The sequence below is a fragment of the Ammospiza caudacuta genome, chromosome 15 (assembly GCF_027887145.1).
Source record: "Ammospiza caudacuta isolate bAmmCau1 chromosome 15, bAmmCau1.pri, whole genome shotgun sequence".
Classification (NCBI taxonomy): Eukaryota; Metazoa; Chordata; class Aves; order Passeriformes; family Passerellidae; genus Ammospiza; species Ammospiza caudacuta.
The window spans coordinates 11,198,034-11,211,837 of record NC_080607.1 but is presented as its reverse complement, the minus strand read 5'-3'; the positions used below and the strand labels follow the sequence as shown (position 1 = coordinate 11,211,837).

At 48.1% G+C, this 13,804-nt stretch overlaps 1 protein-coding gene across 1 annotated transcript; it reads left to right on the top strand.

Annotated features, from left to right (window-relative positions):
• Positions 1-7,514: 7,514 nt before the first annotated feature.
• On the top strand, positions 7,515-11,755 carry LOC131564536 (thyrotropin-releasing hormone receptor-like). Its single transcript, XM_058814989.1, has 2 exons — positions 7,515-8,300; positions 11,369-11,755. Exons 1-2 carry the CDS (start codon positions 7,515-7,517, stop codon positions 11,753-11,755), a joined length of 1,173 nt encoding a protein of 390 aa, XP_058670972.1.
• The last annotated feature ends 2,049 nt before the right edge of the window (positions 11,756-13,804 follow it).

Below are 13,804 nucleotides of genomic sequence, written 5' to 3'. Positions count from 1 at the left end.
TTATTTGACATAATGCACCTCAATGAGATTAAATGACAGAAATGAAGCGGTAGCTGCTGCCAGATGCACTGAATTTTCTCATCTTCTGAGGTACTTGAAACAAGTATATTTGGATTATATTTTTTAAGCATCTATCTTACAAAACCCTGGTGAATTCATCTCCCCAGGGTTTTCAATGCCCTGTTGTTCTGATGATTAATCCAAGCATCTTTGTGCCTCTACAGCAGCTGCGGGGCTTTGTCATGGTGTTTCTGTAGAAAATGCCCTGTGCTCTATGGTTTGGGTGAAAGTAAAAAGATTTCCACTAAATACCTAAAATTATCTGGAGCTGGGGTTCAAACAGCTGGGAGGAGAGAAGCCTTCAGACAGCAAACCATCCCAGCAGCATGCTGTCTTCCAACAAGAACAACTTGAAAAGGAGTTTTTCCTCAGGAAGACTTATCTTTTTGACATCAGCCATGTTGTCCCTGGTGCTGAATTGGGCTGTATTTAATGTTTTCCCCAGACAGGGGAACTGGCAGGAGGCAGAGCTGCTGGAAATTGTCTGCCCTCCTGAGAGGCATTGTTCCTCAGCCAGATAAAGGTGTGACAACACAGAAAACATTGCCATTTTAAAGCTGTATTGCCCACTGGAGGGGTGAGCTGCCTTGCCAAGGTTTGCTTGATGGTGCAAGAGAGAAATGCTGAGCAGATTAACCAGCAGGAAACGTTAATTTATTCACATATTTTTTATTAAGTAGAACCAATGTACAAGTCTGGTTATTTGCTGAGGGATTTTCATCCCTCAGAGCCCCTCCACACTCACATCCTCACTCCTGCTCATCAGGGCTCTCATTGCCTTTGTTTTCAAGGCCCTGAGGCCCCTGATTCCCTTGGAATTTTGTTGTGTGTTTTAGTGAAGGGATGGAGGTGAACTGACTCTATTTCCTCAGCCTCAGGTATATTAGGTAAAATAAATGCTAAGTTCTTTTTATGGCTGGCTGTAAGGCAAGAATGAATGGCCTTAATATACTGAGGTGCAAGTGTAAATAATCCAGCTCAGACAGACTCTAGGAAATATCTCATTCATAGCCACAAATCTGCATCTATCACAGCAGACAGGCAAATAAACAAAAACCTTTCTCCAGAAGTATTTTCTGATTTTTAAGCAAACCCCATTTTTATTTTGTTTATCCTATCTGTAATTGCAAAGGAGAAGAGACACTTCCGTGCGCCAAATTTTAGAAAAGGAAATATTACTGAACATTAATAAAAGCAAGAAAGTACTTCATCAGGTGTGCAGAATGTGCTGTACCAAGTGCTTGTTGTTACAGAGTTATGGTGTTGACATTCAGATGTCACAGAGTATGAAATAACCCATAATTACAGTCTAATTGTTCTGCCAGAGTTTTTATTCCTTTGTAATATCACACGAAGAGCTTTTATCTCCCCTCAGCATTATTGTGGCTGTTATCCCCCCAGGATGCCCCTCCAGCATTCATCCACCCAGATTAGTGTTCTGGGAGCTGCCAATCTCTGTCCTGGCTGCAGGCACATCCTCCCCTGCCTGCTGGGATGGGAGATTGAGGTGGGATGTGTCACAGACACTGCCCCAAAAGCACATCAGAAGATGTGTCATTTCCACAGCACACCTCCAAGCCTTGCTGGTTCTGGTGAAGGCTCAGCTTTGGCTGCCCAAACCACAATTTCCTCTTACAGACATCAAGGATCCAGAAAGAGTGGAGCTGCCAGTGCTTCCATTTCTTTGTGCAGCCCTGAAAGCCAACACTTCCACTTGCTTCTCTCCATTTGCTTATCCAGGCAGATTTCCTGGAGGATTGAGCACACTGGAGCAGGTGGCAGGGTTTATTGGTGAGCCCTGCCCTGCTGCTGTGGCTGATGCCCAGGTCCTGCAGGGCCATGGGGTGTGCAGGTGATGCCATCCCTGGATGTTGGGCACCTCCAGGCTCCCACAGCCAGCCCAGAGCAGCACTGCTGGTGACACAGGGTGAGGAATCCCCTGGGATGACAATGTTTGTTTTCACAGGCTGTATAAAATACACTGTGTCCCACACACACTCAAACCTGCACAGAGCATCCTTTCCCATTCTGATATTCTCTGCAGAGCTGAATAAATGCCCAATGGTTTGGTTCATTGACTTATGAAATCAGTCCAGTGTATGTTGCTGCAGGTTTATTATTTTGGGTTTTTTTACTATTCAGGCTGCCCAGCCCTTCCAGGAACTACCTGGAGCAAGCAGAGTTTGAAGGATGCAGTTATCAAAATGTTAGTAGGGACATACTCAGAAATGAGAGGCTTGTGAATGGCTGGCCCAGGCCAAGCCCCTCATTTGCAATACCTCTTTTCATCTGTTTGGTAACTCTGGGGCAGTGAGAGGCTTTTTCCTTAAGGTCTCAGGCTGCAAACACAGCAAGGAAGCAAGGGAAGGGTGAAGGGATAATTTTCCTGTTTGTGAAATGGCCTCACTTCACTTTCTTTAAAAGCTCAAATTACAGTTATTAGCTGAAGAAAAATCATCAGTTCCTTTGTGTCCTGAAGGCATTTGTAAGACACAGTGCATCACAGATTGAACAGCAACAACCCTTTAAAAGAGATTATTCAAACCAGAGAGGAAGGTACCCAGAACCAGGAGGAAACTGCCAGTGAGACAGGGAAGAGAGGATCCTGAGAGGACCCACAGAGCTGCCTGTGCTCCCTGAACCCAGAATTAACAAACTCTGTCCTCATATGAGCATGGGGAAGCATCCGTTTCCTGGGACAGCTCTTCCCAGGCTCCATGTTCCAATGAGAGGTTGGAGCCCCTGGCACCTCCAGGTCCATCAGGTACCCCCTGCCACAAGGGAAATGTGTCCCCTGTGTTGGTACCTGAGAGAAGAGCCTGAAGATATTCTCATCTTCAAACCTGGAATGGTTTCACCCACAGAAATCCACACCACTGCCTTCCTCTTAATTGTTTTCCATTCCTTCAGTCTTCAGCATTTTCCATAAAGCTGTTCCCTTCCACATTGCTGGCATGGGTGTGATGCCACCAGGTCTGTGAGCTGCTCCCTCTAGGGCTGTTCACAGAAACCAGTAGAAAACCACCAGAGTTTGTTGTTTTGGGTTTTTTTTTCCATATTTTTGTGTTCATGAAACACAAACCCAGATCAATTTTGTATCTGTTTAATTCCTTGACAGCTGCCTTTTTTGCTTGATGTCTGAGGGCAATAACCCAGAAAACTCCAAAGCAATTTACTCATTGCCTGTGACTCTGAAACAGTGAAGGTTATTATGACAGAACTTCTCTCTCCTTTGTCTTTCTGACTGAGCAATCCCTGCTGCTTCTGTCAGACTGGCCCATTCCCCATCTCCACTGGCACCTGTCAGCCCTCAGGCTGCTCAGCAGAGCCACCAGCACCCTCCTGCCTGCTCCCTGCTGAGCTGCAAGAGTGCACGAGTGAGAATCACTTCCCCACCACCACTCACAACTCAGAATTTGGCCATTGCCTAAACCCTGTCACCAGGGTTTCAAAATCACTTGTGGTTTCTGTAATTGCACTTCTCCACATTCACTGGCACCACGTGGACACTGCCACCTCTGTGCCCCAGCTCTAGCAGCAGAAGTTTTATGGATTTAATATTTGTAGCAATGAAGCCCAAGGGAACAGAAAGAAGTTTTTCACAGATTTAGGTAGGAGGATCACTTTCTTTTAGCTCTGTTTATTTAATATACAAAACCTCAGAGTTTTTTCTGTTCATAGGACTAAGGGAGCTGCCCAGTGAGGCTGTGTGAGAGGGATGAGCTGCAAGAAAACTTCATGGACATCCTGAAGGCAGTGAGGAGCTGCCTGAGCACCCAGCCTGGGCACAGTGCTGCTCACCTGGCCATGGAGCTGCACAGACACCATCCTTTCTTTAGGATTTTTCCTCCTGAGAAGCTGAGAGGCCTCAGGAACAAAATGTAAACATTGATTATCTGCTGCTGTGGAATGCAACAGGTGCATCTGTGATTGGCCCATGTTGGATGTTTTTAATTAATGGCAAATCACAGTGAGCTGGCTCAGACAGAGAGTGCGAGACAGAGCCTTTGTTACCATTCTTTCCTTTTCTATTCTTAGCTAGCCTTCTGATGAAATCCTTTCTCCTATTCTTTTAGTATAGTTTTAATGTAGTATATATCATAAAATAATAAATCAAGCCTTCTGAAACATGGAGTCAGATCCTCCTCTCTTCCCTTATCCAAAACCCCTGTGAACACCATCACGAACACCCCTTTCCAAAAACAGCCCTGCCAGCACCCAGGGACATGGCCATTCCCATTTGGGGACCTCAGGAAAATGAAGATTTCTCTTTGCTGATGTTTCAGAGAGTGGGTGGTGGCAGGTATTCATAGATGGCAGTGCCAGGTGATGCCAGCAGAGAAGGAAATGCTGATGTGTGCTAAAAGAACAAAACGTGGAATTTTAGTTAAAAAAATCAATGTCTTTGGCCATCAAAACATTTACATTTAAGTCAACCTGGAAGAAAATATTTTTGCAAGTGTCAAGCTGGGTAGCCTCTTAAATACATGCCTCAGTCACATCCTGAACATCACAGTTACTGAAGGAGTATGTACAGGGAATATTAAACAGATATCACAGCAAACCTCACAATTTTGACACAGAATCCCCCAGTGAGTGCACTGGGCAGGCACACATTCCCCCAGCCCAGCCCCAGCCTGGGGATGGACACAGAGCAGCTCAGGCACAGGCAGGAGGAGCTGCTGCAGTGGGGTGCTTTAATGCTGCTGTTATCTGCACTAATAACTGCTGGATTGTCTGTGCCACAGAGCAAAGCAGCCAGGGAAATAATTACCTGCAATTATGCTGCACAGCGTTCCAGGTCTGAACCAAAACAAAGCTTTGTCCTCTACTTGTAGGAGTCTGTCTTAATTTTGCTTCCTGATCCGACAAAGCCAATTCCTGGAATGGGTTTGAGGAAGCAAATGAACCCCAACCCCCCTCTCAGGACATTTGAGCCAGATTTGTCCCTTCTCCTCCTCCTCCACACACAGTTCTGTGACACAGTCCCCATCCTGAGGATGTGCAGCACTACTGTGAGACAGCAGCAGTGGATGAAGTGCTGCACTTTTGTCTGGTTTTGAGTCACTCCAGAGCACCAAAATAGACAAAGCCCTTGGCTTGTGTGAGCAAACACTCGTGCCCACACTGCCAGTCCTTCCCACGGAAGGGCAGTGAGGGACAGGAGCTGCCATGCCCCAAACCTGGGGCCATAGAGGGTGTGAGGCTGCAGGGACAAGGAGGACCTGGTGCAGGCTGCCAGGGGAGCCCTAAGGAAACCAAATGGAAAGAGAAGAGAATAATTGTCCTTTAAAATTGACCCATAGGTGAAGGAAATATCACGGGAAGAAGTAAAAGCCTACATGGATTATTGTCTGCCAAAGAGCAGCATAAAGTTTCCCAAAGCAAAGGGGAAAATGCTATTTGCCACAGCATGTCAAAGCCTGGGGACAGAGTGCTGCTCCTTGGGCTGAGGCAAAAGTCATTTCATCCACCCAGGTTTGTGCAGCCCAGGTTTAAAAATTTGCCTGTGAAATGCTGGACTTGAATAACTCAGCATCAGAATGATCCTTCACACTTTGGATATGTGCCTCAGTGTCTGGGATTAACAGCACACTTCTGCCTTTAATTGAAATCTAATTAATAAAAGGAGAGTTCTCCCCTTGTCCTTTCCTCCACTCCACAGGTTAGGGGCCCCTTAGCACACTTGCTCTTTCAATTTGAAAGTGCATTTTCTGACAGATTGCAGAGATGTCAGGAGCAAGCATAGAGCTGGCAGCAAATTGTGTTTCCTGCTGACCATCAGGGAGACACTGGATCTCCCAACCTGACCACCAGGGAGATACCAGATACCCCAGGCTCATTGCTGGAAGGATTTGGAATCTCCCAGTCCAGGACTGGTTCAGCCTTCTCCCTCAGAGGTGACACTGTGCTTGTTTGGGACTGTGGTGGTGTTTGCAGGGGTCCCAGGATGAGGGAAGAGATGAGAATCTTGACTCCATGTTTCAGAAGACTGATTTATTATTTTATGATGTATATTATATTAAAAGAAAATTATATATTATAACTATACTAAGAGAATAGAAAAAAGAATTTCATCAGAAGGCTAGCAAGGAATAGAATGGAATGATAATAAAATCTTGTGACTGGGCCAAGAGTCTGAGACAGCTGACTGTGATTGGCCATTAATTAAAAAAACCACATGAAACCAATTAAAGATGCACCTGTTGCATTCCACAGCAGCAGATAATTCTTGTTTACATTTCGTTTCTGAGGCCTCAGCTTTTCAGGGTCCTGGCAAAGGGATTTTTCAGAAAATATCATGGCGATATGGGACAGGGAAAGGAAGGACAGCACAAGGAGGTCACTGCCCCATGTTCAGAGGTGCCATTCCTCTGCTCCAGTCCCAGGCAAACGGGAAAGGCTGTTCATCTCACTGGCATCTCTACTCCCATCCTCCTGAGGATGAGAAATAAAGGATTCCTCACCCTCAGCTCCACTTGCCCTGGGGTGTCACAGACACATTTTCTGAAAAATCATTTCCTTAGGATTTTTTTCTCTTGAGAAGCTGAGAGGCCTGGGGGAAAAAATGTAAACAATGGTTATCTGCTGCTGTGGAATGCAACAGGTGCATCTGTGATTGGTCTCATGTGGTTGTTTCTAATTAATGGTCAATCACAGTGAGCTGGCTCAGACTGTCCGAACCACAAACCTTTGTTATAATTCTTTCTTTTTCTATTCTTAGCTAGCCTTCTGATGAAACATTTTCTTCTATTCTTTTAGTATAGTTTTAATATAATATATAAAATAAAATAATAAATCAAGCCTTCTGAAACACAGAGTCAACATTCTCATCTCTTCCCTCATCCTGGGACCCCTGTGAACACGGTCACACTGGGGGACAGCGAAGCCTCGGCTGGGGACAAAGGCACCCACACTCCGGGGTCCCACTCAGTGCTGGGCTGCTTTCAGCCTGTGCTCCACCCCACCCTGGGATCTCTCACCTGCGCTCCCATCCCCTGCCTGGGCTCCTTTCCTCCTCCTCATCCTCCTCCTCCTCCTCCTCCCGCTCCGGCTCCGGGCGCGCTGGGACCCGGCGGGCGGGAGGCGATGCGGGGTCCCGGGCACTGAGGTGGCCCTGGGGGCTGCGGGCTGTCCCGGGGGAGGGCTGGTTCCTCCCGGGGGTCCCGGCGGCTGAGGGGAGAGCTGGAGAGCCCCGGGAGCCTGGCGGGTCCGGACAGTCCCGGCCGGAGGGTCCCGGGGAGCCGCTCCCTGCCCCGGCAGGCTGAGAGTTTGCAGGGGAGGGGGATGCCAGGAGCAGGGCGGCTGCAAGACCTGGGGTGAATCGTGGAAATAAAAAAATTAAAAAAAAAAAAAAAAGGGGAGGGAGGAGCCGGGGTGGGCGGGAATGCGGGGAGGGGGCTCGGGGCAGCCCCGGTCCCCGCTGCCGCCGCAGGGTGCGCGGGGCTCCGCCGATGGATGCGGGCACGATGGAGAACGGCTCGGCCAGCGGCAACCAGAGCCTGGGCAGGATGCCCCGGCAGCCCCTGGAGCTGCAGGTGGTCACCATCCTGCTGGTGCTGCTCATCTGCGGCGTGGGCATCGCGGGCAACGCCATGGTGGTGCTGGTGGTGCTGCGCACCAAGCACATGGTGACCCCCACCAACTGCTACCTGGTGAGCCTGGCCGTGGCCGACCTCATCGTGCTGCTGGCGGCCGGGCTACCCAACATCTCCGAAGTGGTGGCTTCTTGGGTGTACGGCTACGCCGGCTGCCTCTGCATCACCTACCTGCAGTACCTGGGCATCAACATCTCGGCCTGGTCCATCGCCGCCTTCACGGTGGAGCGGTACATCGCCATCTGCCACGCCATCAAGGCGCAGCTCCTGTGCACCGTGTCCCGCGCCCGCCGCATCATCGCCTCGCTGTGGCTCTTCACCTCCCTCTATTGCCTCATGTGGTTCTTCCTGGTGGACACCACCCAGGTCACCTTCTCGGACGGGGCGCAGGTCATCTGCGGCTACCGGGTTTCTAGAAACCTTTACATGCCCATTTACTTCTTGGATTTTGCCGTCTTCTATGTCATCCCGCTGGGGCTGGCCACTGTCCTGTACGGCCTCATTGCCCGCATGCTGTTCGTGAGACCCCTGCCCGGCGCCCCGCAGCAGCAGCAGCACTCCTCCCTGGGCTCCGTGCACCTGGGCAGCTCCCTCCGGCTCTCCTGCCGGGGCACCAGGGGCGCCCTGAGCTCCCGCAGGCAGGTAGGGGCTGGGTGTGCCCGGCTTGGGGCTTTGAGGGGCTTCTGGCAGGGAAAGAGGTGCCACAGTGCTTTGTTTGCCTTGCTGGAGGGAGTGGGGAGGGTTGGTTTGCTGCAAAGGAGCCACTCAAGCCCTGCTGGGGTCTGGTGGCATGGATGGGCTCCCTCTGCTTTGGTTGGGCTTGGTAGAGCAGGACAGGGCTTCAGCTGGGGAGAGGCAGGAGTGCAGGCACTTCTGCTGGCTAATTAATTATTGATTGCCACCCCGAGGAGGAGAGGGCTGGGTCACCTCTCAGACAGTGTCCTGTGCATGGGAACTCAGACTTAAAGGAGCAAAGAGAAGGGAGAACTGTCTTCCCTTGGAGTCCTGGCTGCAGCCAGCTAGGTGAGTCACCTCGGTGTCACAGTGGTGTGCTTGCATTTTGGTGATTCCTGTGTCTCTCAGCTGCTTGCTTCTCCCCATGTCCTTCTCCTTCCACCTCCTTCTGTCCTCACTGCTCTGTTCACATGGACAATCTCAGCATTGTGTCCCATCCCTTTGGACAGGTCAGTATCTAGACAAGGGACAGTCCCATTCGGAATAGGCAGGGCCCATTCAGCTTTCCTTTTAAAGGAAAGGGTTGAATCTGGGAGTTTGGCTTGAGTCCTTGAAATCACTAGCTGTGTTGTGATTTGCAGATAGCCCAAAGTAGACTTCAGCCTGTCCTGTTTCCAGCTCAGTAACTTGTTGCCTGCCTTGCAGAGGAACCTCCATTCCCAGGAGAGATGAATCAGGGTCACAGAGGGGAAGCAAACAGCTCAGAGAACGTGTACTTCTTCATGAACTTCTAAGTCTTTCCAGTCCAGATTTTCCTTCCTTTTTTTCTGAAACGTTTAAAGCAAGTTCTGACTTCTTCTAAAGCATTTGCCTGCTCTCCCAGGCTGCTGCAGGAGCCTCGGGCAGGGTGTTTGGCAGCAAGGGCTCTTGGCTGGTTGATGGATTTCTCCTTCCAGAGCAGCTGCCGGAGGGGCTGGAGGGGCTGTGCTGCTCCCCCTGCAGTGCTGTGCCATGGAGGGGTACAGTGTGATCCAGCACCATTAGAACAAGTGGCTGCTGAGGCATTCCAGCTCCTGGAAACATCTTGTGCTCTCTTCACTGTTACACCAGGAGTTTACTGGAGATTCTCATTACCTCCCAAAATATCCTAGCATGCAAAGACTTCCCCTGAGTGGCCTGACATAACAGTGCTGCTATCATAAAGAATAAATATGGCACAAAGTTTTTAAACTGTAAAGCAGTTTTCCAGGGTTTCCAGCTGGTGTGTGTGAGTAGCTCTGGAGGTGCCTCTGAACAGAGGACAGGCACTCACATCAGCATTCCTGCTCTGGCCTCTCTTTATAGGGGAACTGGCTCTTCCAGACCCCATGCCCAGAGTTCCCTGGGAAAGGTCCAAAAGGGGCTCTCTCAGAGGTGCCCATTTTCTCCTAGATGGCTGAGACAGGTTTTCTCTGGCTGTGCTCCTACACAGCCCCCCAGAACTGCACTGCTTTTGGGGTATGAGGATGCTGCTGTTCTCTCGCTGGGGCTTCAAAAGCACCTAAATCCTGAGCAGGACAACGCAAGGTGTGAGTTTTGCTGTATTTATCACCTCTATGAACACCTCCAAGTCCGTATTTCTCCTCCCGGAGAGGGACCACTAGAGGGAGTGGGATTCCTAAAAAAAGGATGTACAACTCGGAATGATGGAGCAGGAGCAAGGAGGGAGGATACTGGCTGGGGAGAAGCATCTGTGGCTCCCTGGACAGGGGCAGAGGCTGGACAGAGGTTTGTGAGACAACACTTGTACGTTCTCTCATATCTTTCCCAAAAGGCAAAACACTGTGGCAGGAAACAAGCTTCAGTCTTAGCAACAGCCTCAGCACTCACTGTATCACTGTGAGAGCTTATTTTTGGAAGTGTCCTGACATTTCCATTTATCCACATAAGCAAACCCTTCTATTTCAGCCACAGCTTGGTAACAGTTCCTCTCTTCTAGGAGAAGTTTTGTTGTCACAAACAGTGACTCCCAGTTTCTACTCACGGCATAACAGAAAGGCATAGTTTCTTTTGATGAAGTAAAAAAGCACTCCAAAAAAAGCTGAGACTCTAAATGTGATCCCAGTACCTATTTTCATACTAATAACTGGATTATTGCACAACTTCCCTTCTGATGTTTGAAACACCACTGCCTAGATTTGCATGAGGCATCAGTGTTTAGTCATATTTTCTTCTTTGGAATGTGTGTATTTTGTAAGTAATTTGTTTGAGGAAGATTGTCACTTAGCAGATTGTCAAGAAACAGCTGTTGAAATTACTAGGATGACTGGTGCTTCAGAAAAACCCCAATTTCCTAAACAAGTTTATGCTGAGCTGAGGGCAGTTATTGCTCACTTCTGAGTTCTCAGTTTCTTTTTGCGCCCAATATGATTATGTAGTACTCCCCTAGTGTGCTGAAAATTAAAGTTACCCATGGTAAGCAGCTAACTAGCCCTAAATCAGCACAAGTAATATAAGATTCCTAAAAGTCTCCTCTGCTTCCGGGGTTGCTCTGTACCAGGAGCCTACTCCCTGGAGCCATATGGGTGGTGTAGGAAACCAGGAAACCCTAGGGATGGAGATGAAGTGTATCCCATGGCACCCCTAAAACCAAGGTCCCCGCCTTTAGACAAGTATTTTCCCCATTTATTTACTGTTATGTACAATTTTCAAATTTGCTTTCTGGTACAGACATTCCTATGGTTATCCCAGCCTGTTTCCAGGACGGTGAATACTTTCTCTAAAGAGATTTAGAGGCTCTTCAATGGTAGATGAAAACCTATCATTTCTGGTTTTATTTATGCAAGATGATTCCCTGATTAAAATGGAGAGAAAAAAGTGAAAAATAACCCCATGGCTTGGGTGTTTCTTTTAAATGCTTAGAGAGAGAAACTCGCTGTCTGCAGCAGCGCTCCAGGTGGGAAAGTTTTGCTGGGGGGAAAGTTCTGCTGGAGGCAAAGTTCTGCAGGAGATTTAGCCCCATCTGGCTGTTTCTCTTTTTGATGTCCCCCACCAAGGTGACCAAGATGCTGGCTGTGGTGGTGGCCCTCTTTGCCGTGCTGTGGCTGCCGTACCGCACGCTGGTGGTGGTGAACTCCTTCGTGGACCCTCCGTACCTCAACACCTGGTTCCTCCTCTTCTGCCGCCTGTGCATCTACCTGAACAGCGCCCTCAACCCCATCATCTACAACCTCATGTCACAGAAGTTCAGGGCTGCCTTCAGGAAGCTGTACAAGTGCCAGGAGAAGAGTGCAGAGCACCCTGCCCCCTGCACCACCCCGGTGTACTACAGTGCTGTGAAGGATTGTTCTCACGACAGCTCTGAGCAAAACCTCACCGAGCAGGAGGATCTGAGCAGGCTCCCTGCACCTGCAAAGAAGAATAAACAAATCCTGCGAGCCTGAAACAATGCAGGCAGTGGGAGCTGTGTGGCTGTGCACACTGTGCTGGGAGAGTGCCAAGAGGAATTGCTTTGGCATTGCGGCAAGCTTCATTCAATATTTCTTCAGGGCATTTAACAAAACGTATTGTTATAAGCAAATTAATTTGCCTTTCCTTAGTGCTGATTTATCCTTGTTTGGTGAAGCATTAGGCACGTGTCAATATTTAGCATCTCTAAAGCATCTGTTGTTAAATGTAGCAGTGCCACCCCATTTTGTGTTAGGTGCAAGTGCTGAGCTGGGCCAAAGCACAGAAAGGAATCCCAGGAACAGAAGGGCATTCAAGGAAAAAATACACTTTGTTAGAGTGAGTCTCTCCTACCCAAACTGACCTGCCTGTAACACAGACACCCCATGGAAGCTGCTCCTCTGGAGTCCTTCTGAAGCTAATGGGAACAATCAGGCACTTTCTGATCTCAACGCTCTCCTGTGAGGAATACACATCCATACAGAGGAGATCAATGCCTCCAAGGTATGAGGCCATTGGCTGTAAAGGCACTCTCTGGAGGAGACTCCTGCATTAGGAATAACCAAAGTTGGGTGTCATGAGCCTCCTGTCATGTTTCTGGAAACACTGCAGTGCTAATAGCACAGAAACCAAGGCCCAGACCAGATGGATTTGGACAATGAACAAACTAATAATGAGTGTTCCCTGATGTATCAGAAATACTTCCAATGCTGTGGTCTGAGTTTCTTTAAGATAACTTCACCTTTCCTATCCAAATTCCTCTGGTTGTTTCAGCTGGAAGCTATACTCTTGTCCTCTAAGCCCCAGTGTGGTGTAGTCATTACCACAGAGCAGTGTTCTCTCTGCCCCAGCTACAGGTGCATTTCAATGGCAGGTGAAGAAATTCTCTTATTTCCTGGGAAGAACTTGTGAAGTCCATTAAGTGTTTTGTGATTAATGACACAAATATTTATTGTTGCTGTCACCTTGTAAGCAAAGCAGATATTCATACCCTGCAGCATCCAGGAGACCAGCCCAAGGACACTTGCCCCAGACTTGCAAGAGACTATCTGGACTATGAGTAAAATCAAAAAGCTTGCAAATGAGCCAAACCCTAGGGCTCTTGCCAAATAAAACAAGTGTCTGCCACCAGTAAACCTCAAGTGACTGTGAAGTACTACTTTAACAGCCAATGCAGCCTCACTAGTCAACACTTTCACCAAACTATAGTGTTAAAAGAGCCTAAAATTTTGCATCCATTCAGAAAAATATGTGCATGGTATTTTCAAGGGCACAAGATGTTAATTAACCATTCTGCATCTACAGAAAATCGCTTCACTGGGTGAGTCAGCACAAGACCTCAAATCCCCTCAGTGTGTTGGAACTGTCCAGGACCAGGGTTTTTTTTGTGTGTAGGGAGATTTTGCATGTATGATTATTATATTGCATGTTATTAAACCATCTATGTTGCCCCTATTTATTTAGATATTTAGATATAGACTATAGATATTAGATTTAAAATGTAGATATTTATTTTGTCCCTTGCTATTTAGATATAGGATGAGGGAAGAGAACATTGTGTTTTTGCAATTATTTTAAACATAATGCATTTGGAATTTAAGGATTAATTTTTGTACTGTTTTGTGTATGTTGTATAATGTGAATTTAGGAACAGAGTTCCTATTTATTGTTGTTAAGAAAGTTTTGCAGAGATTTGTGATTTACTTCTTGAAGAAAATGGAGGAGTTTCTGCTAATGTGAGGATTTGCTTGTAATGATCTTTTTTTTGTAGTACAGACTATTTTTCCCTCCTTAGGAGAGGTTTTTCCTTAGCAGCTCAGAGGAAGCCATTGATAAAAGCATGTGCAGACAAGCCAGAGCAGTAGGGACCAGGGTAAGGTGGAGCAGGGCGAAGGGGATCCCTGGGTGACTGCTGGTGCCCTCCTGGGACCTTGAGCACAGGCAGCATCTTCTCACAGGACATGGGATGGGCTGTCCTGTGTCCTCCAGCCCTGCACCCTGAAGCTGTGAGTGCAGGGAGCTGGATGTGGGAAGAGGATTTTCTG